This window comes from Lepidochelys kempii, chromosome 2, assembly GCF_965140265.1.
Source record: "Lepidochelys kempii isolate rLepKem1 chromosome 2, rLepKem1.hap2, whole genome shotgun sequence".
NCBI classification, from domain to species: domain Eukaryota; kingdom Metazoa; phylum Chordata; order Testudines; family Cheloniidae; genus Lepidochelys; species Lepidochelys kempii.
This window is the reverse complement of record NC_133257.1, coordinates 265,525,936-265,551,425: the sequence shown is the minus strand read 5'-3', so window position 1 is coordinate 265,551,425 and position 25,490 is coordinate 265,525,936. Positions and strand designations below refer to the sequence as shown.

The 25,490-nt window shown below is 53.2% G+C and overlaps 1 protein-coding gene across 1 annotated transcript in view; it reads right to left on the bottom strand.

The window, feature by feature from the left end:
- The window catches only part of NBEAL2 (neurobeachin like 2), a 173,507-nt gene that overhangs the window by 53,550 nt on the left and 94,467 nt on the right, over nt 1–25,490 (bottom strand). Inside the window, 6 exon segments of the mRNA XM_073334853.1 lie at nt 2,682–2,780; nt 4,462–4,545; nt 9,970–10,053; nt 14,025–14,131; nt 14,893–15,199; nt 16,837–16,922. Coding sequence (XP_073190954.1) covers nt 2,682–2,780; nt 4,462–4,545; nt 9,970–10,053; nt 14,025–14,131; nt 14,893–15,199; nt 16,837–16,922 — 767 coding nt within the window.

The window sequence follows — 25,490 nt, the reverse complement described above, 5'->3', positions numbered from 1 at the left end:
GGAAAAGGAGCTGACGCCCCCAGAGACCATTTGCAGCCTCTCTCCAGGTCAGTAAGAAGATCGGATACAGAGCCAGGCTGTAAGCATGTATCTGTGCACTTAAGGGTGAGACGCAAACCAGCATCCTCTAGAAATGACATCGCTCAGATGACAGGACCGAGGGGCTGTGAATGCCCCAGAATTGCACCTCTGGAGTCTTCTGAAGACACAGAAATGGCTTTGCTACTTGGCAGCTACGTCCATTTATTTATTATTTGCATGGCAATAGCGCAGGGGCCCCAATCCTGGATCGGGGCCCCCCACAAACTGCTTCACTCATGGTTTGCAAGCGGAAAGCTCTCAATGGCTCCATGGATGTCCGTTCCCATCAGACCTAGATCCTTATTAATGTCACCCTTCATGCCCCATCCCCCAGTGCCACAGACCCCCTGGCGTGCTTTAATTCCTCTGTCCCCAGGGCTGTGATGAAGCAGCTGCTTTTGAGGAAGCCAAGCGCTGCGGATGATGGCATTGCTTGAACGGACATCAAAACTGCAGCCGAGACATCCCATAACTTGCAAATGGAGAAATAACCTTTTGCGTTTCTAACACGAGAACTCTGCTGCCTTATCATTGTCAAGGCATCTTCCCCCAGCAAGGCTTTCTTCCTGCCCTTTGCATCTCCAACTGTCTTGAGCTGACAAGCTAATTAAGGGAAATGACTCATTCTGTGAGCTCCCCCTCCTCTGGGACCTAGAGTAATCGGGTCTCTTCCCTTGAAGGCAGAGAAACCTTAACCTGATCTCTAGCGGGAAAGCCAAGGGCTATGCCTGACTCGCTGCACCCAGAGACAAGCTAACAGGTGGAACAGACTCCTGATTTGTATTCCTTTGATTGTACTGGGGCCCTTTGCGCATGTCTAGGGCCCTACCAAATTCACAGTCCATTTTACGGTCATAGGATTTTAAAAATAAAAATTTCTTGATTTCAACTGTTTAAATCTGAAATTTCACAGTGGGTCCTAACCCAAAAAGGAGTTGGGGGAGGGGGGTCCGCAAGGCTATTGTGGTGGTGGTGGGGGGTTGCAGTTCTGCTACCCTTACTTCTGCGCTGCTGCTGGCGGCGACGCTGCCTTCGGAGCTGGGTGCCCAGGCAGCAGCTGCCACTCTCCGGCCACCCAGCTCTGAAGGAAGCGCAGAAGTCAGGGTGGCAATACTGTGATGCCCCTAAAATAACCTTGCAATCCCCCTGCAACTCCCTTTTGGGTCAGGACCCCCCATTTGAGAAGCACTGGCCTCCCCCGTGAAATCTGTACCGTATAGGGTAAAAACAAACAAAAGACCAATTTTCACAGTCCGTGACGGGTTTTTCATGGCCGTGAATTTGGTAGGGCCCTACTTATGCCACAGGGAGCAGTACCATCTCATGGACATGGCCCGGGGCTAGGAGGCAGGAGATGGGTTCTATCCTCAGCCATCTTGGGGCAGCTCCAGGTCCCTTAATGGGTATAACTATCTTAGCTGCCTTTGATCTCTACCTGTGCGACGCTGGAAGATTACGGCTCTGCAGCTGGCCGGGTCGGTTCCAGCTTGGGCGGACACACGCATGGCTTTTGTTGAGTTAGCAGGCTAACAACACAAGTGTCGCTGCGGCAGCATGGGTGGCAGGATACATACCTAGGATCCCAGGCGGGATCATGCTAGGGGCAGCTAGCCCATCCCGCCAGGACTACGCTTCTACCTTTAGCGCACTAGCTCGATTAAAGCTAGGGCGGGTACGTCCGTCTGAGCTGGAACTCGGACCTGCAGCTCGAATGTAGCCATACCCTCTGGCAGAGTCCAGCCCAGGGCCTGCAAACGCATGTAAACCTGCTCGGAGAACAGCCCCCAGGCACACGGGCATGTGTTCTGGCCTACGCTGCCTTGGTTCCAGGGCGTGCTGGAAACGAAGGAGCTGCCTGATTCAATGGCACTGGGGGGCCGGGCTCCCTGCACTTGTGGCTTCACGGAAAAGAGCTTTTCCTTGCGGCGATCCGCACTGAGGATTCCTAATGTGCTACACAATGGTGTGTTTGTTGTGAGTTTCATTCCTTATCATGCCCTCGATCTTCAGTGCAAGGACACAGCTGCAGTTACTCACCCGGCTGGTTTAGCTCACAAGGCAGGGACAGAGCGGAAAGGCACAAAACAGACCACAGGTCAGCAAACATGGCCTCGCATGGGCCCAATTCCCACCTGGCTCCAAAGGGGCTTGCAAAAGAGACTATAAAAGGTCAGGACCAAGGAATCACAACCACTGTACTGGGGAGTGAAGAGGGACTAGCAAAGGACTGTGCTCAGTAAGGAAGGAGAACAGCTGCATTTTATTACTTCACTGGGCTGCACGTGAGAAAGCAGATGGGCTGTAACCCATGTGTCCCTCCTCCCCCTGACTCTAGCAGTCCTGCAATTAGCAATAGCCCTGGGTGCGTTGCCAGCAACGGGGATTGAACTCAGGACCTCTGGCTCTAAAACCATCAGCCTCTACTGGCTGAGGCAAAGGGCCAGGCTGAGGTAGTACCAGATTCAAGCCTCTAGCCATGGCCTGGCCACACAGCAGTGTTGTAGCATCCCCGGCCCTGCCAATCCCGTCTGGGGAACGGGACGCTTGGGGCCAGGCATTGCAAAGCCATGAGCTGCCCCGCAGCAGAGTTCCGTCTTTACCATGTTCAGAAGCTCCTCAAGCAGGTGGGCGGTGGGTTGGCTCTGGCTCCTGAAAACTTCGAACAAGTGGGAGTAGCCGATCCTTTCTTTGAACACCTCCTGGAAGCAAGACATGTTTCCATGTTAAGTGCATGCCCTGGCCCCATACACCCAAGCACAGGGCAGGGGTGACGGACAGGGCGTGGAACCGGGACCCATTCAAAAGGGTATTTTTACTTGAACTGGAACCAAACTAAAACCATACGTTTGTTCTATCTAGAACCTGAACTGAAAAAAAATTGGGGTTACCAGCTAAAATAAAGGGTCTGCGTACTTTAAGATCAGTATTAAAAAAAAAAAAAAAAGGACTGATCTTATTGTCATTATTAAACAACGAAATAACCAGCAGCCCTGTGCCGACTCCCAGAAAGGCCTTGCCCCCGTACGATGAGACGAGAAGGAGAATAGAAGAAGACCAGCCCACAAGAGTAGGGAAGGAGAGGAGACGCTTGGGGAGTTGCCTGCACAGGACACGTTGCTATGTAAAAGGCCCGCTCTCTGGTCCCAAAGGTTAAAATAACGCCTCAAGCCTCCTTCCACCACCTGGGGCAGCTCCTCCCTCCAGGCGCCCCACTTGAGGCAGGGCCCAGGCTCCAAACTCCGATTTATTCCTTCACGGCAGAGGCCCAAGATGAAAGAGCAAATATTAGCAGATGCTGTTTTAATTTGCTCAAACTGTTCCTAACAAAAAATAATAATCCCGTTGATTTGACCAGGCAAAGGAAAAAAAAAAAACCCACCAGGAAACTCACGTAAAGTTAAAAAAATAAATGGTAAAAAAAAAAAAAAAGTTTCAGTTTTAAGTTTCAACTCGCTTTTTTCAATGCACTTCCACGCTGACTGGAATTTGATTGGAACTGGTCCAACTGGTCACCATTACCGTTTTTCGGTGGCTTGATCCGGAACTGAACCCGAACACACTGAATACAACCAAACCTGAGCCGAGCTGAGCCAAACCAAACCCAGGTCCGACTCCGTGAATGGGAGTTAAAAAACAGCCACCTGGTAGGATTTGTTCAAAGCCACTCAGAAGGGTGTGTCTACACGGCACACTCCCGGTGGCATGGAGCATATATATAGCTGTGTTGGGGACTGTGCACCCTAAACAACATGACTTTAGGTGAGTAGAGTCTAGACCCACCAGAACCATAGGGTACGTACCCTGCATGACTCGCTATGCTCTCAAACGGTGCCTCCCCATCCACACTTTTCCCTTTTTCTTTTTTTAAAGCAATGTAGTGTCCTGCTGCCTACCCGCTGCCGGACCCTTTCCCCATTGCCTGTCCCCACCAGAGCCTTTCACTGCCCCCGTGTAGCTACACATTGCAGCATGCGCGCAGCCTGTGTTTCACTGCGGCGTGTAGCTACATGGACCCTACACGCTGCCGCCAGTATAGACAAGGCCTAGGAGCCCACTGAATCGTGTGGCGATTCTTCACTGAGCTCTCAAGTCCAATCCTAGGGCCTCATCCTATAGACGCTTCTTACCAGGTGCAGTGCCGTTGAAGCACTAGTCGCCCAAACTCCCAGAAACACGGACAGCACGTGGTCAAGATCACCCAGCAGGCCAGGGGCAAAGCCAGGATTTGAACTCAGGTCTCCCAAGTCTTAGTCCAGTGTGTACAATCCACTTGCCAAAACTAGCTCCCTTTCCACCTACACGTTTCATCGCACTCCCCCATCACTGCATCCTCACAACCAAGCAGAACTCCAAAGGGGGTTGGGCCTCCCCACTTCTTACCTTGGCCGATGGCGAATTGCTCATGATGGAGGTGAGCACTCTGATGGCATGAACCGTGATGGCGTCGGAACTGCTGTCGAACACCTAAAGACAAGGGAGAAAGCGAGTGACGATCATGTGGCAACCCCAGCCTATTAAAATCCGCTGGACTGCCAGGTCAATCCGTCCCTGTTTTCACAGCTCCTCCAAGTCAAGCCCTGAACTACAAAGTCACACCGGGGGCTTCTGAGCAGAGAAGAGCTTCAAGTCGGGTCAGGTCGCGTTGGTAGCTGCAGGGCTGACAAGCACACTCGTGTACCGGTGCAAGATCCGAGCTCAGACCCTCTAAGCCGCTGAGCAACCACAGGAGCTGCGGCTACCTGGCACCTCAGAGAAATCAGAACGTGAACCTTTCACTGTCCAACAGGGAGCTGCCAGGCTTTTTCCTCTCTTTACATGGCATCGGTGATGGGGAGAAACCACCAGTTCACTCAGCCTCATCCCTGAGCAAACCCGTCTGGCCACAGGCAGGTGGGACAATCCTTGTTCTGCAGATGCCAAACTTTTCACCCCTACTTACCCAGAGCCACCAAAGGAGCTGGGGCTATAGGACGCCTAGGATCAGAGAGGAGAGAGACCCATATAGTGCCACAGCTGTACCTGACCTACAGGAAGGAAGGGTCTCACGTCCCCTGCCCCACCTGAATCCCAGGGACTAGACTCTCCTCGGCAGGCAGGATTTACGGCTGCAGGTTGGGGAGCATGCTATTTATTTGAGATAACCCCCACCTCCCCCGCCAAACTTTGGGAGAATCCAGACTCCAGATGTGGGGCTCAGATCCACCCGTTTAATATTAAACTCTGCAGGTCACCGCTAGGGACCGCACGGTAACGCGCTCCTTGAAGGCAGACACCCGACGGGTACAGGAGATGACCACAGGGTAGTGGGGTCGTTCCGGGCCCCCGCCTTCATCTGCTGCTTTAGCTTGCAAAGAAATTCAGTCCAACCGGGCCTTGCCCCTCAGGGCAAATCCATTCTCCCTGGGGCTGTTTAAGGCTCCTAGGGGGCTAGGCCGATGGAAGACCATTAACCAGTAGGGGCTGGAAAGGAAGAGGGAATGGACCTGCCTTTAATCCAGGCTCTGTTGTGATCCTGAGATCCCTTCGGGGGCAGGGGAGATTCAGGGGGCTATTCCCAGGTTGGGTCTTTTCCCCTACAGGGGCGGCTAGACAGTGGAGTGTGGTCTGAGAAAGATGCACAGAAGCACCAAGAGGAAACATCTGGAGGACAGAAGGAGCAGGGCCCTGCCAGAGAGAGCACAGGGCATCCCTGGATGATGCCCAGCAGAACCAGAGAGGGGACAGCAGGAACAGGGGTAGATAGAGGTACACAAAGCTGCTGCCTCCAGGACCACAGGTAGTTCCTGTCATTGGCCACACCACCCCGGAAGAGGACAAGCCAAACGTCGGAGATTTCCTGCACCCGCTGCCATGAGCAGGGGTTTGACTTCAGTGGGGGCAGGATTCCAGCCATGGGCCAGCTGAGGAGGGGAGTGGTTCTTCGTGGAAAACACCACCCCCGCTCACAGGTCAGCCCCGGAAGGGAGATTTGTGCCCCGGGGTCCGAGGCCTAGGACTGCTGGAGCCTCCGGGGCATTTGAGAAGGGAGCTGTCAGAGCAACGCGGCTCCACGTGCGAGCGAGGGGCAAAACGGGCAAACGCCACCTCCGTGTCCTGGGCTCGGCTTTCCCTTTTCTCCACAATCTGGGGCAGGGTCGCCATGCCCTGAGACCCCACCCCCACCCTTCCTGTGGAAAACAGCCACCCCACAGCGAACGCTGAGACATGCCCCCGGCTTTCAGCCTCCCGGCCCGATGCTCCATTGTGTCCCTTTGTTTATCAAGGCTTTAAAACCCCAGCTCAAACCAGGGTGGGGAGAACCTCTATTAATTTTCCCTTCTGCCCAGAAGGGACAGGATATTTCTGGTAAGAAAGAGGGAGACTGGGTCAATTCCAGGGGTCTAATCTTTTGGACTGGCGGCTTTTCCTATCCCTGCAATAGCCAGGGCCGTTCAAGATGCAACGCCCAGCGACCTGTAAAATAAAGATCGGTGCAGCCAAGTAGCAGAGCTTACATGGAGTGACTACGGCCGTCCCCCACCTCAGAGCCGTAAGGGACCCTCCCTCCTACAAGATGCAATGGAAAGGGGACCTGTCATGCCTTGCATGCAAACCGAGGCTGGGTTGCCAAAGCGCCACTACCGAACAATGCAGGAAGTAGTACTGTGGGGCCACCAAGCCGCGGCAGCTGGAGGCAGCTTCGCTCAGGGGAATGCAGGGCTTGGAGGGAAGGAGCTGGTGACGGGAAGGGTCTGAAACAAAGACAAGATCCCACTCAAACCAGGAGACGCTGATCAAGTGAATCAGTGCGGGGCTCCCCTGGCCTGTTCATCCGACCTGGGTCATTCCCCCATAGGCCCCCCTTCAGGGTCTCAAACACTTTTGCTCAGCTCACGCCCAAGGAGGGTTCTGCAGACTTCCAGCGGCCCAGAGGACCAGTGGCATAAACAGAGCAAGAGGTCCCCAGGCCAGCTGGTTAGGGATTGTTCCCACCCCGTCCCAGAAGCATGCGAAGGTGGAGGAGAGAGAGGGCTAGCCTCAGAGAACTCCTTTTCGGTTCAGCTGTACAAACTCAGCAAGGGTTTCTCTGGCCCCACCCACCCTCCCCCGGAGCCCTCAGCCTGGGGAAAGCCACAAAACCTGCTCCCAAGATGCGCATGCATGTTGCAAACATGGGAGAAGTATAAAACCAAACGACAAGCTTTCCCGCAGATGCCAGCAAGGAGCCCGGAAGGGAGAGGGAACATTTTACGGCTCTCTTGGTTTTCTGTAATTAAATTGTATTGTGAGCCACCAGCTGTTAATACCTCTCAGCTGTTCCATCTGGCCAGGCCTGCCTTCCTTTGTTAGGAGATTATCTTTGCTCCCTTCCTCGGGAAGGACAGTCTAAGTGGCTTCTCCCGGAAGTTGCCGCTCAATTTCAAAGCCAGAAGAGCCTGTCTGCCTAGGCCCAGCCCCCGGCTTCTGAAAACCTCCCTTGGTTCCCTAGCTACCAAGCTGATAAGGAAGGGGAAAATGGAAACACAGGTCAGAGACTCCCACCGAGGGGGTGGGGGGAGACTCCATCTACTGCTAAAAAAAAAAAAAAAAAAATATGTCAAATCTCGAATCAGGAACAAGGCCAGGGAGTGAGAGAGTGTGTGTGGGTGGGTGGGGTGGGGGGGACGCCATTTATAAGCACAGGCTGCAGGAGAATTACTCCAGGCCATTTACGCAAGGGAGCCCTTAGAACTAGGAGGGGACAGAGACAACCCCCCCCCCAATCACTCAATAGCCCCACTGGGGGAGCAACCCAAGACACGTAGGTGCAACTGGCATTAACTGCCAGAGCTACACTGATTTCAATGGAGCGATGCCTGTTCACACCAGCTGAGGATCTGGCGCGTGCTCTGGATTGTTTCTCCTGAACTGCGGTGCCCCAAGTGTCTGGGTTTCGAGGGGAGGAAGGATGGACCTCACTACAGGTTGGTACATTTTAGAAGACGTTCAATTCGACATAACATTTGGACGGGGCGTATTCAATACAAAGGTGGATTTTACGGGCCGGATCCTGCTGGGTCCTCTGCGCCTCTCATGGCAGTGCTGCACGCCCGTCCACCCCCATGGAAATCGGTGGGATTCGTGGACGCTTGGCACCTTACAGGTCTGGGCCCAGCCTTCCTGACAACACCGCTTGCAAATCTACTCCCAGGAGGGCACCAGGGTTGCAGGCTTGACGGCCGGCAACCTGATGGGCTTTGGTTACTTCAGATATGCCCTTTCTAAGCCTCCATGAAGCCTGCCCTCCTGCACCCCAGTTGCCACGCGCCTGGAAGGCTGAGAAGCATGTAACAGCGAGCCCTCTCTGGACGGCTCTCTTGGATCCAACGGGAGACCGAGCTATCCCCCCTCCCCACCCCTGCAGGCGAGCCAGGACGTATTCAGAGCGACGGACGTGAGACTAGCTCGACACGCACACACACACACGTGATTGATGCAGGCTCATTCCCAAAGTGCCATCACCTTGCACAAACCAGGGATGTCAGCACCAGGGACGTCCAAATGGAATGGTGGATCTCCCCCCCCCCCCCCGACCCCATATTTTAGCCTCTGAATCCATCTTCTGTTTTAAAAAGAGACAGGGGAAGACAGCAGGGTAAGTAACTGCTCCAACGTGATGCCCCTTGGAACGCGTCTGCTGCTCCCTTTCCCCAGGCTCTGGGGCACCCCAGCCCCTTTCCTATGCTATTACACCCGGGAAAGAAGCCAAGAGCGGGTTCAAAGAGCCTTGCAAAGCCATCGGCGAGGTGAGGTGGCTGGGTTATTTCCTCACCTAGCCGTGGGGTACAGGAGACCTTCCTTGGGCACAAGACTACGGCAGGGGCCAGTCGTGCTTTGCCATCATGACTTAAAATCCACCCTGGCTCCCAAAGCAGGCACTGAAGGGCCGGCAGGATAGGGAGGGGACAGGATGGCCTGGCGGGGAAGTCACTGGACTGGGACCCAGGAGATCTGGGTTCAGTTCAGCTCAGACTGGCAGTGACCTTGGGGAAGGATGGATTGCCTTCCTCTGGAGTGCAGGGCACTTACTAGGGTTCTCTGGGTATCTCTGCCTTTGCAGGGGCATCGGGCACTAGTGAACCTTGGTCCCCAATAGCCTATGCTTGTGGCCCATCATAGTCTAGTCTCCTGCGGGCTGTGCTACTTCGGTCTCATTTCAGTTTTGGTTGGGTGTGCTGATGGGAGTGGCCCGTGTCACGCTAGAGGCCAGAGCAGATGATCTGGGGGGCACTTCTGGCCTTGAACTTCATGACTGACTCTCGGACTCCATGTAGCACTCTGCCTCAGTTTCCCCACCTGTAAAGAGGGGAGGAGAATACCGGCCTGTCTGTCTCGCTCCTAGGCCTGTTGGGAGGCACTACAGTACTATGGATGGAGTGCATCCATAACTGTTGGCTCTGCTCAGAGATCTAGTCCCGGTCTGTGTGCAGGCAAAATTAATTTTAGCGGGGCGGGTGAAGGGCGAGGTTGTATGGTTTAGACAGGGGCCTGCCAGGCACCCACCTCACTCCATTGCCAGCCCCTGGGGCTGCACCTCAGTTTCCCCATCAGTGCCAAACCCTTGGGGACAGAAAGCACCAAGCAAAGACAAAATCTCACCCTTCATTCTGGATGCGCAATCCCCACCCAAGCCAACAGGCACTGGGCCGGCTCAGGTCCTATTTTCCTTCTCACCTCTAGCTGGATGGTGCAGGGTGAACTTGCCTGATAGCTGGGCTCAGAGCCACGGACAAAAGTGTCCCCTTCCCTCCCCGCTCCTGGGTTTGACGGCGCTGCTGACATCACCCGGTTTGTTGCAGCGGAAAAGAAATTAACGAAAGCAGCCACAGCCTGAGCGTTGCTCTGGCCGCCACCAGTGACGTGCAATACCTTCTGGACATCGCTCTCGGTCAATAAGCGTGCGGCGAGCTCGCTCCCCGTCTCATCCGCTTTACGTGCCCCGCTCACGTAGAGCTGTCGAAAAGGGGGTCAGAAAAGCTTACGTCAGCCAAGGAGGAGAGAGAGAGAGAGAGGGTTAAGCACACAATGGACAGGCACACCTAGGAGTGCAGGAGTAACCAGCTGGGCTTTCAACTCCGCTGCATCATCGCTGGGACACAGCTCCAACCTGGGTGCCCCCCCAGAGCCAGAGGGTACAGGGGTAGCGCCCGGGGGAAAGACACTGTCCCCCGCGGGCCCTGGATCAGGTTCTGAATTCTGGTCTGCAGCCTGCCTCTGACATATGGTTTGTGAAGTCTCGTCTCTGCACCATCAGAGCAGCTGGCATTTCTCCTGTGCACTAACTTCAAATGGCAGGGTAGAGCCTGGCTGGGGGTGGGGGGCAACAAGGCAGATCCTGAAATCTTAATGCTGTGGGAGGATTGTAAAACAGCCTGGTGGAAATTGCTCCTGGGAACCAGCAATGGAGCTTTCCCCTCCAGGTCACTGACCCAAAGGTCTCCCGGGTAAGTAGCGACTCAGTAACCCCCGCTGTCAGCAGTTCAGTGGCATCTCTGAAGCGAGTTCAGGGGGGACTCTAAATCCAGCTCCTACTGAGCTGCCATGCACACCACAGAGACCGCCACCGGCAGTGTCTTTGCTATCAGCCTCTACGGTGCAGACCAGAGACAAGGAATATGGATGGGGCAGCATGTGCGTGGGGAAGCCTGAACTCTTCCAGTCTTGGCCACGGGGCTAATACAGGGCTCCCCAATTTAGAGCGTTAGTCTGGCCCCATCGACCAGCCTGAGTCAATTTGCTTTCGAGAACCGGATTGTCACTGTCTTCTCTGGTTCTTCCAGTATGGTAAGGCTGGGCAGAAACCAGCGAGGATCAGAGGAATCGGAATGCCTTGTAAAAAAATGAGTCTCAAAATGAGTCTTGCTCTGTGCCAGGTTCCAGGGCTCGGTCTCTGTCCTAGCTTTTGGGGGACAGAGGAAGGAAAGATGGTCTCATCTGGAGAGCAAAGATCAGGACCCAGGAAAAACAGGCCCTTCTCCGAACTATCAGCAGTGAGGTTCTTCTCTCCACGGTGACACCAGCACAGTGCCAGAACCATTCCACTGCAATCAGCGTAACTGAGCTCTGAAGCCAGCAGGGGAAAGATGATGCATCACTGTTTGTAGCAAGGCAGCAAAGCCTCTGAAGGAAACTTCCCCCTGCATGGCCTAACAGCAGATGAATGCAGAGGCACTGGGTTCTGGGGCTGGCACGCTGAGGGGGCAGCAGTGCGTTACTGGGAAGGGAAGATCGGGGAACCCCGGAGAGCAAGAGGAGAGAAGGAATCACGTAGGGATCTGCGGAAGGAAGATCAAAGGGAGACGGTTACAGGAGGCTGCTCAGCACAAATGGGGACTTGGGTTGCCTGCTAGGGCGCCCATATAACGGTCCCGAAAGCAATCTGGAGTCAAAGTGATGCAGCCAGTCCGCGAGTTGCTAGGTAGAGCTGGGGGCAGATGGGATTGGAGAGGAAGGACAAGGATACGTGGACCAACACCTCATGTTGCCGTCCTGCTTTCCTCCCTTGGCCACCGGAGTCACGACTGAGCGGCACTGAGCCTCCCAGGAGCACTGGAGAGTAGCCTGCTCCTTGCTTTGAAAAAGCCCATGGTAAAAGTTGTCTGGTATAAGTTACCCTCCCCTACTCCCACGTCTCCCAGCAGCAGCCTGCTTCGCACAGAGAGTAGCCAGCAGCTCCTCGCTCAGCAGCAGTTCTGCTGAGGACAAGACTGGGCTGCAATTTCCCCGGCAACAGCCGCAGCTGGAGATGACAACAGATGACGGAGAGAGGTGGAAAAATCTTGTTAGCGTCCCGAAGATTGATCCCGCGGGCCTGGGGGAGCAAGGAGCAGCAGGGAGCAGAGCACCATCTAATTGCACTTGATTCTTTGAAAGAGTCTGGTCGGGAGCTCTGAGCCACAGCCAGCACGGGGCTGCTTGTCCTTCGGAGAGTCCTCCTAGCTGGCTGCGTTCAGGGCTCTTCTAAACACCTCCACTGCCTATCACCGGCCTGCAGGCCTATAGCACCCTGGCAGATACTCCGAGCACGCCCAAGACAAGGTGGCGGCTGCTGCAGACACATGAGCGCGTGCCAAAGAGGTCGTGTAACACGCGTGCTATTCCAGCCGTGCTGGGACAAAGGGACACCTGGAGGGCACAAATGAGAGAGGCGGGACCCGATCACAGCACCGGGAGTCAAGAAGTCCTGAGTTCGCATCCTTCCTCTATTGCAGGCTGCCTCCGTGGCCTCCGACAAGTCACTCCCCCTCTCTGCCTCACCCTGCCCCCACCAAGACCCCTAGAGCAGGGTTATACCACCATCTATCCCCGTGCCAAGGGCTGATTACTGTGTATGAAGCCCATCACAAAACATACAGCTCCAAGCACCCTCTTCAATAAGGTGAATGGCTCTGGACCTGCCAAACAATCGCCCCCCCGCGCTAATCCGTTAGCTCTCCACCACCGGTGGCCAAGATCCAGGGCTGCGGCGCTCATCGGCGCGAGCGACGTTCTGACAGATAGGCTCCCGGGGCTGGGAGCGTAAGTTTGGAAACACTCAGAACGGATGAAAGCCCGGGCAGGGCTGCGAAGGGCTCAGAATGCCCCCCCGACGGCCTGGATTTTAATAACGGAAGAAGTGCTGGTTAAGAGAGTGCTGCAGCTACTCCTCAATGTATTTGAGTGCCTGCCTGTCTTCCCCTGCCCAATTCCAAGCCACGTTCACCCGCACATCTTCGCCTGTTGCAAGGCACCCTCGCATTTGCCACAGAAGCAGCTTCAGGTGTAGCTTCTTGTAGATCTAGGAATCTACTTGGTACCATGGCGAATTGCAGCCTCTCCTAGGGAAAAGACATCCTCTCTTCAGCTGCAAGCGTTTGCAACAGCAACCACTGGCGGTCGCTGAGATTCAGGACTGGCCCGAGCGGCACCTTGTTGGTTGAAGCTGCTGAACGAAGAGCGCCTGTTTTTGAAGAGAGGGAGCAGAGATGCGCTCTCAATGCCAAACACGGCCCCAAACATGGCCCGTTCCGAGCCACCACTCTGGCCAATGCTATAAATGGGAAAATTCCAGCCAACCCGCACCTGGTTTGTTTAAACCGAAGTTAAAAATAACACACGGGCAAGAGGGAGAGCAAGATTCCAGCAGGGTCCGGCTTTCGGTTTGTTACGAATGGCTGTAAATCTTCCTTTTGTGTACAAGTGAGGATTTAAGGGGTTTTCCAGGCAGAACGAACACGCGCCGGGCCAAAGCCAGGCCTGCGTGTTCTCCCTGGACTTGGAATTTGGCCAGGGCAGCAGGGTTGACAGTCCTACTCCTGGGAAAAGCGGACTGGAATCTTGACTGTGCACTGGTGGTCAGGACCTTAATGTAAGAGGAACAATGCTTGCACCACAATAATGGTGAGGACCCGCGTGTTGTGGTAGCCTCTCAGGATGCTAAGTGGTGCACACGCCTAGGAAAACAGTCTCTGCCCCACACAGCATGCAGGCCGAATGACGAAACGCAGATCTAGGGTGAAGCTGAGGCTTCAACATACACGCAGAGTGGGTCCGGGTGGACGTGTAACACAGGAATTACGGACTCCTCTTGGAGAGGGCACACAATCCAGAACAACGGCCTCTCCGCTTCCTCGTCATTAGCTGGCTGATCTACTGTACTACAGCATGACAGACCTGGATCTTCAGGGGTGGGTGGGGGTGGGGGGTCTGACTCAAGAGACGGTTAATGGCTTCTGGGGGACGAGAGCAACCCAAAGTCAACAGCTCAAGTTCCCGCAGAGTGCCTGGCTCATTCCGTTACTTCTACCTGCCCGGTATTAGAACAAGTCTCCTTGCTGAGACCAGCCCTGAAGCTTAAGGACCCGATTCAGGTTTTTCCAGGTAGGAGGACACTTGGAGAGGTCCCTCCCCCGCCGCCTGCGACCCGAGAGTGCCGGGGAGCGTACCTTGCTGTTCTGGATCAGCCGGATGATGTGTTCGAAGCAGTTGTTGCTGAGGAACATGGCTTGCAGGACTGGCCGGTCGCCACAATTCAGCATTTCCGGAATTGCATCTGAAGGCGAGAGGAAGAGAGTCATCCATCAACACAAGCCGATAGGGGAGCAGCGTCTGAGCCTCGCTCCATGGCAGACTTGTGGGGAGAGGAGCAGAAGTAAGGCCCAAGGGCCATGCAAGTGACACCCGGGAGGCTAGGACTATCTAGCACTCCCAATAGCTGGGTTAGCAGGCTGCACATGACCCACCCCCAGAGCTCCTGGGGGGACAAAAGGGAATTTGGGAAGTGGCAGGTGCCTAATTTCTAGCAGGGTACGGAGATCGTCCTCTCCTCCCAGAGAGGTGCCCAATGGAGAGAGGCAGTGACTTTAAGAGGCCAGATGAATGGCTAGGCCTTGCCTACGTCAGGCAGCATTGCCTCGGTCAGCACCAGGGGCACGCGAGCTGGTGCTGAGCCCAGCATAACAGCAGGTGAAGAAGAGACGACACGTGGTTGAGCCCTCCTCTGGCAGGGCTAGCCAGGGTGGTTAACACCCGGTGGATAGCCATGTCCGGTCTTCACTAGCCCTCCCAGCAGCGGCCGAGCCACACTGCCCTGGTGCCCTGGGAAACAGAGCAGCCTGCATCGCCCTGCTAGAGACTACGGGACTAACCCCAGGGACAGCCTCATCTCATTCCACTACCCCAGCGGCTCCCATCCGCGTGGTGCACGGTTAGGGAACCGTACCCATCTTGTGCGGGAAAAACTCACCACCCCAGAGCCCTGTCCGCCTCCCCACCCCCTGAACTCCAGGCCCAGCTCCTCCCAGAGCTACCTACCCAGCATGTTCACCCTGAGAGCAATCATCCCCTCCTCCCAGCGAGTGGCCGGAGAGCCTTTCAGAGAGGCCATGGGCTGGTCTGAGTTGAGGACCTTGAAGTAGCTGTCCAAGATGGTCCTGATCTCCACCTTGCGCTGGCCCGGGCTGCTGGCGTGCAGGATGTGAATCATTCCCACCAGGCTCTTCAAGGTCAGCTGCAGCAGCTTGGGGTCCTTGGTGTCTCCATTCCGTGGGGAGCACCACTGTCTGAGCACCAGCATGAGGGCCTCAACGGAGGCCGGCGTGATCACCTGCAGGGCGTTTTGCTGTCGGAACCAAGCAGCCCCGTTAGATGGCGCCCCAGGAAACCAAGCCCAGACCAGACGCGGGCAGGGGCTTGAGCCCAGATTCTCAGACCCACGGTGGGGATCGCGCCAGCATGCTGGGCCTTGCGCAGAAACACACGCACACGGCGATCAGCAGGCTCACGGGCTGTGTGATTCACGCACAAGGGGTTGGGAATCTGGGCTTAAGCAGGTGCCATAGACTCACCCTCTGCAAGCACAATCTAGCTTCCTGCAAGAGTGTCAGACCACGTGGGACTGGGGCTCATCTGTCTAACGCTCAAGGCTTGGGTCTGTCCTGCAAATGCTGTCCAGTAGAGGGCAGTAACGCAGTCAGGGTAAAAAACCATGGGATCACGTCGCCCTCTACTGGCTGCAGCCTACAGGGAGGAAAGCAGAGTGGGGATGGGGAAGAAAAGGAGAGAACAGGACGACGATAGGAAGACTGAAGGAAGGTATCTGCAATATCTGGAGTGCACCCACTGCAAATCCGTCTCAGACAACCTGTGCCCCACAATCCCTACCTCCCCCCTCTTGTATTCCTAAAGCACCAGGAGCTGCCATAGGCTCCTCCCAGGACCCAAATCCAAGCAGTGCTCTCATCTCTTCCCGCATCACCCTCCCCACCAGTAATAAAGATGTGGTGGATGGGACGAGAGATCCAGACCCACGGGGCCCCGCAGGGTGAAGTGAGGCCAGACACCGGGAACGTTTGTTTTCAGCCCTACGCTCGGCAAAGGCAGGATTCCAAATGCCCATCAGGGGCAAGTGTGTTGACATGACATATTGCATTTTTCATCCCTAGATCACACAGGAGGATCGGTATCATTATCCCCATTTTACGGGCAGGGAAACTGAGGCACAGGGAGAGAATGTGACGGGCCCAAGGTCGCACAGCGTGTCTGGGGCAGAGCTGGGAATACGAACCAGGTCTCCTGATTCCCAATCTAGGGCCCTTATCCATTGAGCCACACTGCCTCCAGGTGGCTAAGTATCAGTGTCACAGTCTCTCGGGGCAACATCCTCTCCCTCTCTCCATCTTGCCTGGCTGACCTGTGACCGTATCCGGGCAGGGACTCTCTATATGTGCACGCAGCACCTAGCACAATGGGCCCCGATTTTGCTGGGGCCCGTAAGCGCTGCTGCCATAGAAGTATTTTCCCCCTAAAACAACACAAGGGACATTTAAAGGCAGCACTGGCTCCTGTGGGGCTTTCAGGCCAGCCGAATGCAGCCAGCTGCACATTGCACCTCCCCTGCTCACAAAGAACATCCCACCAGGTGGGGGGCGGCAAGTGGGGGTGAGCATACAACAGGAGACAAATGCAGAAGGGATCCAAGCAGTTTGCTTTTATGTCCTAGAAATGTGGGGCTGGAAGAGACCTTGAGAGGTCGCCTAGTCCAGCCCCCGCACCCTGAGGCAGGACCACAAAAAACCTACACCATCCCCGACAGGTGTTCGGCCCCCTTGTCCTTAAAGATCTCTGGGAAGGGGTGTGGAATCCCCATGCTTGGTTATCAGACATGGCCACGCCCACTTCCCTGCCCACCTCTCCCTCCCCAGGAGCAGAGCTTGGCTTTCAGGAAGGAGGGGACCACAAGGGCTAGGGACGAGTTACCTTGGCTCCAGAGATAATGGCTCCAAAGAGGTGGATGAGTCGCAGCTGGAGAGCCTCAGGAAGCTGCCCTTCATCCTGGAAGCTCCCTGCAGAGGGCGAGAAGTTTAGCCTGTCAGCTGGAGACTAAGCACCTATCTCTGGGGGGTGGGGCTTATCCAATGCCTGCTGAAATCAATGGAAAGACTTCCTGGGGATTTGTATCAGAATCTTTGCCAGTTGGTGCCTCAGTTTCCCCATCAGTAAAGCCATGATGACACGGCTTCCTTTCTCTGCTGTGTCTATTTAGACTGTGAGCTCTATGGGAGAGGGACTGGCTCTCACTGGGTGTGTGTTCAGCGCCTGGCACAACACGGCCCTCATTTGGGTTGCCCCTCTAGGCGTTACCACACTACACATCATAAATAGTAATTTAGGGCACACTCAGATCACCTCCGTGTCTCCAGAGGTGAAGCAGCCCATGCCAGCTAGGATGGGGCGCTAGTGGTCCTTGGGAGACCAAGGATTTGAGTCCCATTTCCATTTTTGCCACTGACTCACCGCGTGGCCTTGGACTAGAATTTTCTGAGCCTCAGTTTCCCCATCTGTAAGAGGAGGCTGACACAGCTTTCCCCTCAGCTCTTCACTCATTATTTGGAAAGCTCACCCCCTGCTCCTTGGCTGGAAGATGCTACCGAAGGGCAAACACGCTCTTATTTAAATCGACCTTTGGGAACATATGGGAGGGAGCCCGGCCCATGCAGGGGGGGAGAGGGGCTACATTAGCTAATGCCCTCCCCAGATCAGAGCTGTACGGCTGTTGGGTGGGAATGCTCCCTCGGTCCTGCTGTGATAGGGATGTCGAGGGACAGAGAGGTGGGGAATTCTCTCATTCTAACGGGTGCCCAACGGCGAAACCCTCCTGGCGTCAAACCCAGCCCAGAGCGCGCGGATCAAACAGAGCTTCATGGGCACTCGGGGCATGCGTGCAGGGAGAGCGCTCACGGTGTAGCTACTCTGGGAGGCAGCATCTCGCCTCCAGGAAGCCCAAACCCAGTTTCCTACAGGCAAGACCCCGGGAGGATATAAACAGACGAGCGACCCGCTCCTGAGCCCCTCAGTGCTCACGCCAAGGGCTACTAAGGGCGGACGGGCCAGGGACTGCCCAGCCAGCACCAGTAAAACACTCAGGGCCCTGGATCGCCTGGAAGCAGGCCGTTGTGCGAAGCCGGTGCGGGGACCCTTCCCTGCAGAGGCGGGCGGTCGGAGAGGGGAACATTCCCCTCCTCTGGTCTGGCTCTGCCCACACCTGGTTCCATTCCCAACCTGGCCACCCCTTATGGGGTTCCACTGCCCCAAACAGCCACCTCGTGCGTCCCAGGCCAGCACTTATGCTGCCACCTCCATCAGCTGCCCTTTGTTGGCAGACTCAGTGGAGAAGCCAGGAACTGATGAGGCCAGAAGACTCCTTCCCCCAACCCCGCAGGTCAGGCTGAGGCAGCGTGGGGGGAAGCCTTCCCTGCATCCAGCCAGTGCTGCCAGCACGGTGCCTTGGGCTAGCATGACGTTCACGTGTCAAGCCAAAGAGGGTCGGGTTCCTTCTCCTGCCGAGCTGGGAGGTGAGCGCAGCATTTCCCTCCTAGCGAGGGGCACGGCGACTGCTGGGAGAGGTGGGGACGAGACCAATGGCACATGACCCTGATCTCTAGTCCTTGGAGCATGTCCAGTCCCCAGCCCGGCCTCTCCCAGGTACCACAAAACCGCTCCAAGTCCCAGCAGGCCCAGAGCGATGCACGAAACAGAGGCCAAGCCCTCCCGTTCCCCCCGGCACCCGCGGAGCTCTCGGCCGCCAGTCTCTGACCGGACACACAAAGGTCTGAGCCAGGCGCTCCCACTAAGGGAGTCGGTACAAACTCGCTTCACAGGATGCCACGTTTCAACGCTCTCCTTGCGGGACACAAAACTGACGGGCTGTTAGCTCACAACTCATCTCCCCTCTCCCCCACAATAGGGCCTCTGCGCAGAAAGGCAGGCCCAAAAGCCGGGTTTGTCACAATCTGCATCTACAAGACTTGCCAATAGTTCTACTTCCCTGCCAATAGTTTCCCTCCTAGTGGTAGCATCAGAGGCCTCATGGCTCAGGCACTGGAGGGAGACTCAAAAGCCAAATTCAATTCCCAGCTCTGCCACAGACTCCCCCATGTACCTCTGGGCAAGTCACTTAACCCTGCCCCCAGCACAGTTATGAGGTATACTGAGCATGGTAAGTGTATGTAGTTAATATTGGTTGCTTTATCGTTCCTGTTTGAGTTACCAAATCCCCTGGATATTGCCCACCCAGGATCAGAGGCCCATTACGTGCAATGCTGAACACACACAAAATACAAAAGACCAAGGACACATCACACAACCTTTGCAAAGCAGGGTTTGTGCAGAACATCGCACGAAGCTTTGCAGAGCATGTGTTCCACACTCCACTGGGGAAAACAGTACCAAGCCAAGGCAGAAAGGAGAAACAGCGTAACAGATGGATTAAAAGCCATCCAACCCTACACAGATGCAATGCACCGAGATTCGAGAGCAGGAAAGACGCCTCCTGTGAGTCACCCCTTTTGCTGTATCTGGAGCTTCTTTCTCCAAGTCACGTAATCATTCCTCACATCTTCCCTTGACAACTTCCTGCTGGCATTACCTACTGATTGAGCTAGGAGGATCACGGTCTGGCTAGAAACACTCACTCACTCACCTGGATTACAAGTACCATTATCCTGGGTAGGTAAGAAGGAAAGAACAGTGGCTTTACACTGTTTAATCTCTGCATTTCAGAGGCAAAGGGACCGGTCAATTTCACTTCTGTTGCTAGTCAGTTTCACACTCTGGGTCTCATGTGCTACCCCTCCAAAGCAAACTTATTTGGGCAGGAAAGACCTGGATGGGGTTTAGATGGGTGTTTTCTTAAATAAAGCCCTTTCCAATGGAAGTTTTAAAAAAACCTCACGGAAACATCTCTTCAGCATTAAACGTCTGTGGCGTTAGCATCTCTGCATGCCACACGCGTGGTTCAGGGAGCTGGTAATTGGGCATCCAGCTGGGATTGCTGTTTCACTTCGAGGAGACTGCAGTGCTGTCGAGGCACAGCATAGCTTAGCGCAGTGTTATTACGGGGTTTGGGGCCAGGATATGGTGCAGGAATCCTTGACGGCGATGTTCTCTGGCCTGCCCTGGCTATAGGATTTTAATGCCAAGCTTTGGCCTTCTCTACCTCCATTTTTCAGAGGATTTCCAAGCACTTTAGAGGCTGTAGAAGCATCTGTCTTGGATAGTTTAGATCCAACAAATCCTGCATCTTGGCAGGGGGTTAGACTAGATGACCCTTCCAGTCCCTATGGTTCTATGATTAAACGCTGCTTTTACAAGACCTACATTTGGGGCCAAGTCTGAGCTGACCATTTCCCTTTAAGGACAGCAAGGAGCGTACCTGAGATCTCAGCATTTTTCATCATAGATGTCAAAGCCCTTTACAAAGGGAGGCTGTCATAAATATAAAGGGAAGGGTAACCACCTTTAAATCCCTCCTGGCCAGAAGAAAAACCCTTTCACCTGTAATGGGTTAAGAAGCAAGGATAACCTCTCTGGCACCTGACCAAAATGACCAATGAGGAGACAAGATACTTTCAAAGCTGGAGGGGGGGGGGAGAAACAAAGGGTTCTCTCTGTCTGTGTGTTGTCTTTTGCCAGGACCAGAGCAGGAATGCAGGTCAGAACTCCTGTAAAAAAATCAGTGAGCAATCTAGCTAGATACGCGTTAGATTCTGTTTTGTTTAAATGGCTGATAAAATAAGCTGTGCTGAATGGAATGTATATTCCAGTTTTTGTGTCTTTTTGTAACTTAAGGTTTTGCCTAGAGGGATTCTCTATGTTTTGGATCTGATTACCCTATAAGGTATTTACCATCCTGATTTTACAGAGGTGATTCTTTTACTTTTTCTTCAATTAAAATTCTTCTTTTAAGAACCTGAATACTTTTTCATTGTTCTTAAGATCCAAGGGTTTGGGTCTGTGTTCACCCAAACTGGTGAGGATTTTTATCAAGCCTTCCCCAGGAAAGGGGGTGTAGGGCTTGGGGGGATTTTGGGAGGAAAGACGTTTCCAAGCGGGCTCTTTCCCTGTTATATTTGTTAGACACTTGGTGGTGGCAGCAATAAAGTCCAGGGACAAAAGGTAAAATAGTTTGTACCTTGGGGAAGTTTTAACCTAAGCTGGTAAAAATAAGTTTGGGGGGGTTTTCATGCAAGTCCCCACATCTGTGCCCTAGAGTTCAGAGGGGGGAAGAAAGCTTGACAGGGGCTAACTAGCACTACCCCTGTTTTACAGCCGAGAAAGCCAAGGCACATGGAGACGCGCCCCCCCCCCCACAGCGCCACACAGCAATCTGGGACGAGAACCCAGCTCCCCATTCAGCACCCCAGGCAAGCAGCAGGATGGATGCTGAGAAGGGGAAGAGCATGGACGAGAGAAGAGAGGTTATGAGTCAGGTATGTGGGTTGGCGGCAGAAGGGAGGCGGCTACGGAAAAGGGAAGGAAAAAAGAGACAGATTGGAGAAGATACCAGCAGGCACATGGTCAGAAGCCCAGCTACCTGCATCGATACAAACACCAGCCACTGAAAACCCCACGAGGCTTCACTGCCCAGAAATGGGTTTCCCCCAAAGGAAATTCTGCCAATTAATTCCACGAGAAGACTCGTCTGGAGACGCTTGTCCCCGGGCACAGCGTGTGCATGAAAGCTCATTATCTAGTAGGGCTGCTGGACGTGGGGCTCAGGGAAGGTTTCCCTGGTGCCCCCCGATTCTTTGTGGGACAGGGTGGGATTTTAACAGTGCTGCAAAGGGCCCCAATCTTGCAGATGCGCAGTGCTTACGGCCTTCACTCCCAGTAGGCACTGGGACAGAACGTGCTATGTGAGAAATCAGCCCGGATGCAAAGAGCTTTTTTCCCTCCTAAAAATAACTGGGCAAGGGGATTTACACCATGTGGTCAAAGAAAAACTCCCTGCGTAGTTTTAGGGGCTTTTTCTGCCCTGTTATGACTAGAAAGGGGCTATTGATTAGCTTCCCCCAGCAGTCAGATGCAAGTTCTCTAGCCACAACCCTGCAGTCTCGCAGCTCAGAGGCACTAACTCAGATGTGTAAATTAAGTGCCTCTGTGTGTGTGTAGCCTTAAGAAGGGTCCATCCAGCGAGGTACCCTCCTGCCTAAGAGACACCAACCTGGCATCAGGCGCCTGGCAGGGGCTCTTGGAGTGGATACAATGTCACCCCTCTACAGAGTACACCAAACAGGGGCTGAGATACCGGAGGAAAAAGGAAGTTTGCCGTTCCCTCTCTAGAAGTATCCAATACTCCAGTGCTGTGTGATCAATGGATAATGGTAAATAAAGCATTAGGGGCACCCAGGCCTACCCTGAAACATCTGGAGTCTATGGTCTCCCTGCTGCACGGGAGATCGCTTGGTGGTGCACAGAGCAAACCCATTAGCATGCGAAGGAGAGAGCGCCAGCGAGGATAAATCCCCAGCTTGCAACAGAGAATATTAAAAACCCGAGCAGCCAATGAGTAATGTGCAATCAATCCACGCAAACGGGCTCCTGCCCCCATAGGAATAGCTGCCTCTTCTAAAAACAGCGCTAACATCCTGGTGTTGATTTCTGCCCCCCGCCACTCAGTCCTCTCCTGCACGTGTGGGCTAATTCAGACTGTAAGCACCACAGGCCAGGAACCCCGACTTTACTTGTGCCCGGTATCTCTATGGCACTGTATAGATATTGCTAATCCTGAGCCAGGCCAAACTCTGAGCCCCGGGAGGTTACCCCTGCACTAGTCATCCAAGTACCATTTGTTATCTAATCAGATACTCACCAGGCTCAAAAGAAAAGGAGGACTTGTGGCACCTTAGAGACTAACCAATTTATTAGAGCATAAGCTTTCGTGAGCTACAGCTCACTTCATCGGATGCATGAGTTCTACTGGTCACTTCCAACATGTGTTTAAGTCAGTCACACACACACGCACCCCCACCCACCCAAAAACGTTTAATACAAGATCCAATCTAAAGTCTCCCAATGCAAGGAGTTACCCTGTGTAGCTTATTCGTCATAATAAAATACAGAGCTTCAATTCAGTTCATCAGTAAAGTGTAGGGCTTCTTCAAAATATGTTTCAGAGGAACAGCCGTGTTAGTCTGTATTCGCAAAAAGAAAAGGAGTACTTGTGGCACCTTAGAGACTAACCAATTTATTTGAGCATGAGCTTTCGTGAGCTACAGCTCACTTCATCAGATGTTTACCGTGGAAACTGCAGCAGACTTTATATACACACAGAAATCATGAAACAATACCTCCTCCCACCCCACTGTCCTGCTGGTAATAGCTTATCTAAAGTGATCAACAGGTGGGCCATTTCCAGCACAAATCCAGGTTTTCTCACCCTCCACCCCCCCACACAAATTCACTCTCCTGCTGGTGCTAGCCCATCCAAAGTGACAACTCTTTACATAATCAAGTCGGGCTATTTCCTGCATAGATCAAGGTTTTCTCACATCCCCCCCACCCCCATACACACACAAACTCACTCTCCTGCTGGTAATAGCTCATCTAAACTGACCATTCTCCAGGTTTAAATCCAAGTTAAACCAGAACATCTGGGGGGGGGGGTAGGAAAAAACAAGAGGACACAGGCTACCTTGCATAATGACTTAGCCACTCCCAGTCTCTATTTAAGCCTAAATTAATAGTATCCAATTTGCAAATGAATTCCAATTCAGCAGTTTCTCGCTGGAGTCTGGATTTGAAGTTTTTTTGTTTTAAGATAGCGACCTTCATGTCTGTGATTGCGTGACCAGAGAGATTGAAGTGTTCTCCGACTGGTTTATGAATGTTATAATTCTTGACATCTGATTTGTGTCCATTTATTCTTTTACGTAGAGACTGTCCAGTTTGACCAATGTCCATGGCAGAGGGGCATTGCTGGCACATGATGGCATAGATCACATTGGTGGATGTGCAGGTGAACGAGCCTCTGATACATCAGCCACACTATCAGAGGCTCGTTCACCTGCACATCCACCAATGTGATCTATGCCATCATGTGCCAGCAATGCCCCTCTGCCATGGACATTGGTCAAACTGGACAGTCTCTACGTAAAAGAATAAATGGACACAAATCAGATGTCAAGAATTATAACATTCATAAACCAGTCGGAGAACACTTCAATCTCTCTGGTCACGCAATCACAGACATGAAGGTCGCTATCTTAAAACAAAAAAACTTCAAATCCAGACTCCAGCGAGAAACTGCTGAATTGGAATTCATTTGCAAATTGGATACTATTAATTTAGGCTTAAATAGAGACTGGGAGTGGCTAAGTCATTATGCAAGGTAGCCTGTGTCCTCTTGTTTTTTCCTACCCCCCCCCCCCAGATGTTCTGGTTTAACTTGGATTTAAACCTGGAGAATGGTCAGTTTAGATGAGCTATTACCAACAGGAGAGTGAGTTTGTGTGTGTATGGGGGTGGGGGGGATGTGAGAAAACCTTGATCTATGCAGGAAATAGCCCGACTTGATTATGTAAAGAGTTGTCACTTTGGATGGGCTAGCACCAGCAGGAGAGTGAATTTGTGTGGGGGGGTGGAGGGTGAGAAAACCTGGATTTGTGCTGGAAATGGCCCACCTGTTGATCACTTTAGATAAGCTATTACCAGCAGGACAGTGGGGTGGGAGGAGGTATTGTTTCATGATTTCTGTGTGTATATAAAGTCTGCTGCAGTTTCCACGGTAAACATCTGATGAAGTGAGCTGTAGCTCACGAAAGCTCATGCTCAAATAAATTGGTTAGTCTCTAAGGTGCCACAAGTACTCCTTTTCTTTTTTCAAAATATGTATCCAGACTTGGATGTGGATTTCACAGAGCCCTGCAGTTTAGGGGTGCCTGAATCCAGGGTTTTTCTGTAAACCCCCCGCTCTGTTTCCTCCAATAGCACAGGCCTCCAGTTAGTCAGGAAGTTATTGGTGAATTCAAGTTAATCTTAGAAAATGAGGGGCTATGCTGAAAAGTGTGTGTGTGGGGGGGGGAAGGAATTTTCATGAAACCCAACCCTCTCACACCTTAGTTAAAAAGTAACTTGTAAATGGGGAGAGAATTGTGTTTGCAGACTTTCTTCCTTCTTTATAGTGTTGTAGAAAAGCCTGGAGGGGTATTTTCAAAAACAACAGGAGGACTTGTGGCACCCTAGAGACTAACACATTTATTTGAGCATGAGCTTTCGTGGGCTAAAGCCCACTTTCATCGGATGCATGCAGTGGAAAATACAGTAGGAAGATATATATACACACACATAGAGAACACGAAACAATGGGTGTTACCATACACACTATAACGAGAGTGATCCATTAAGGTGAGCTATTACCAGCAGGAGAGAAAAAAAACTTTTTGTAGTGATAATCAAGATGGACCATACTGTATTTTCCACTGCATGCATCCGATGAAGTGAGCTGTAGCTCACGAAAGTTTATGCTCAAATAAATTGGTTAGTCTCTAAGGTGCCACAAGTACTCCTTTTCTTTTCGCGGATACAGACTAACACGGCTGCTACTCTGAAACCTTTCAAAAATAATGTTTTCC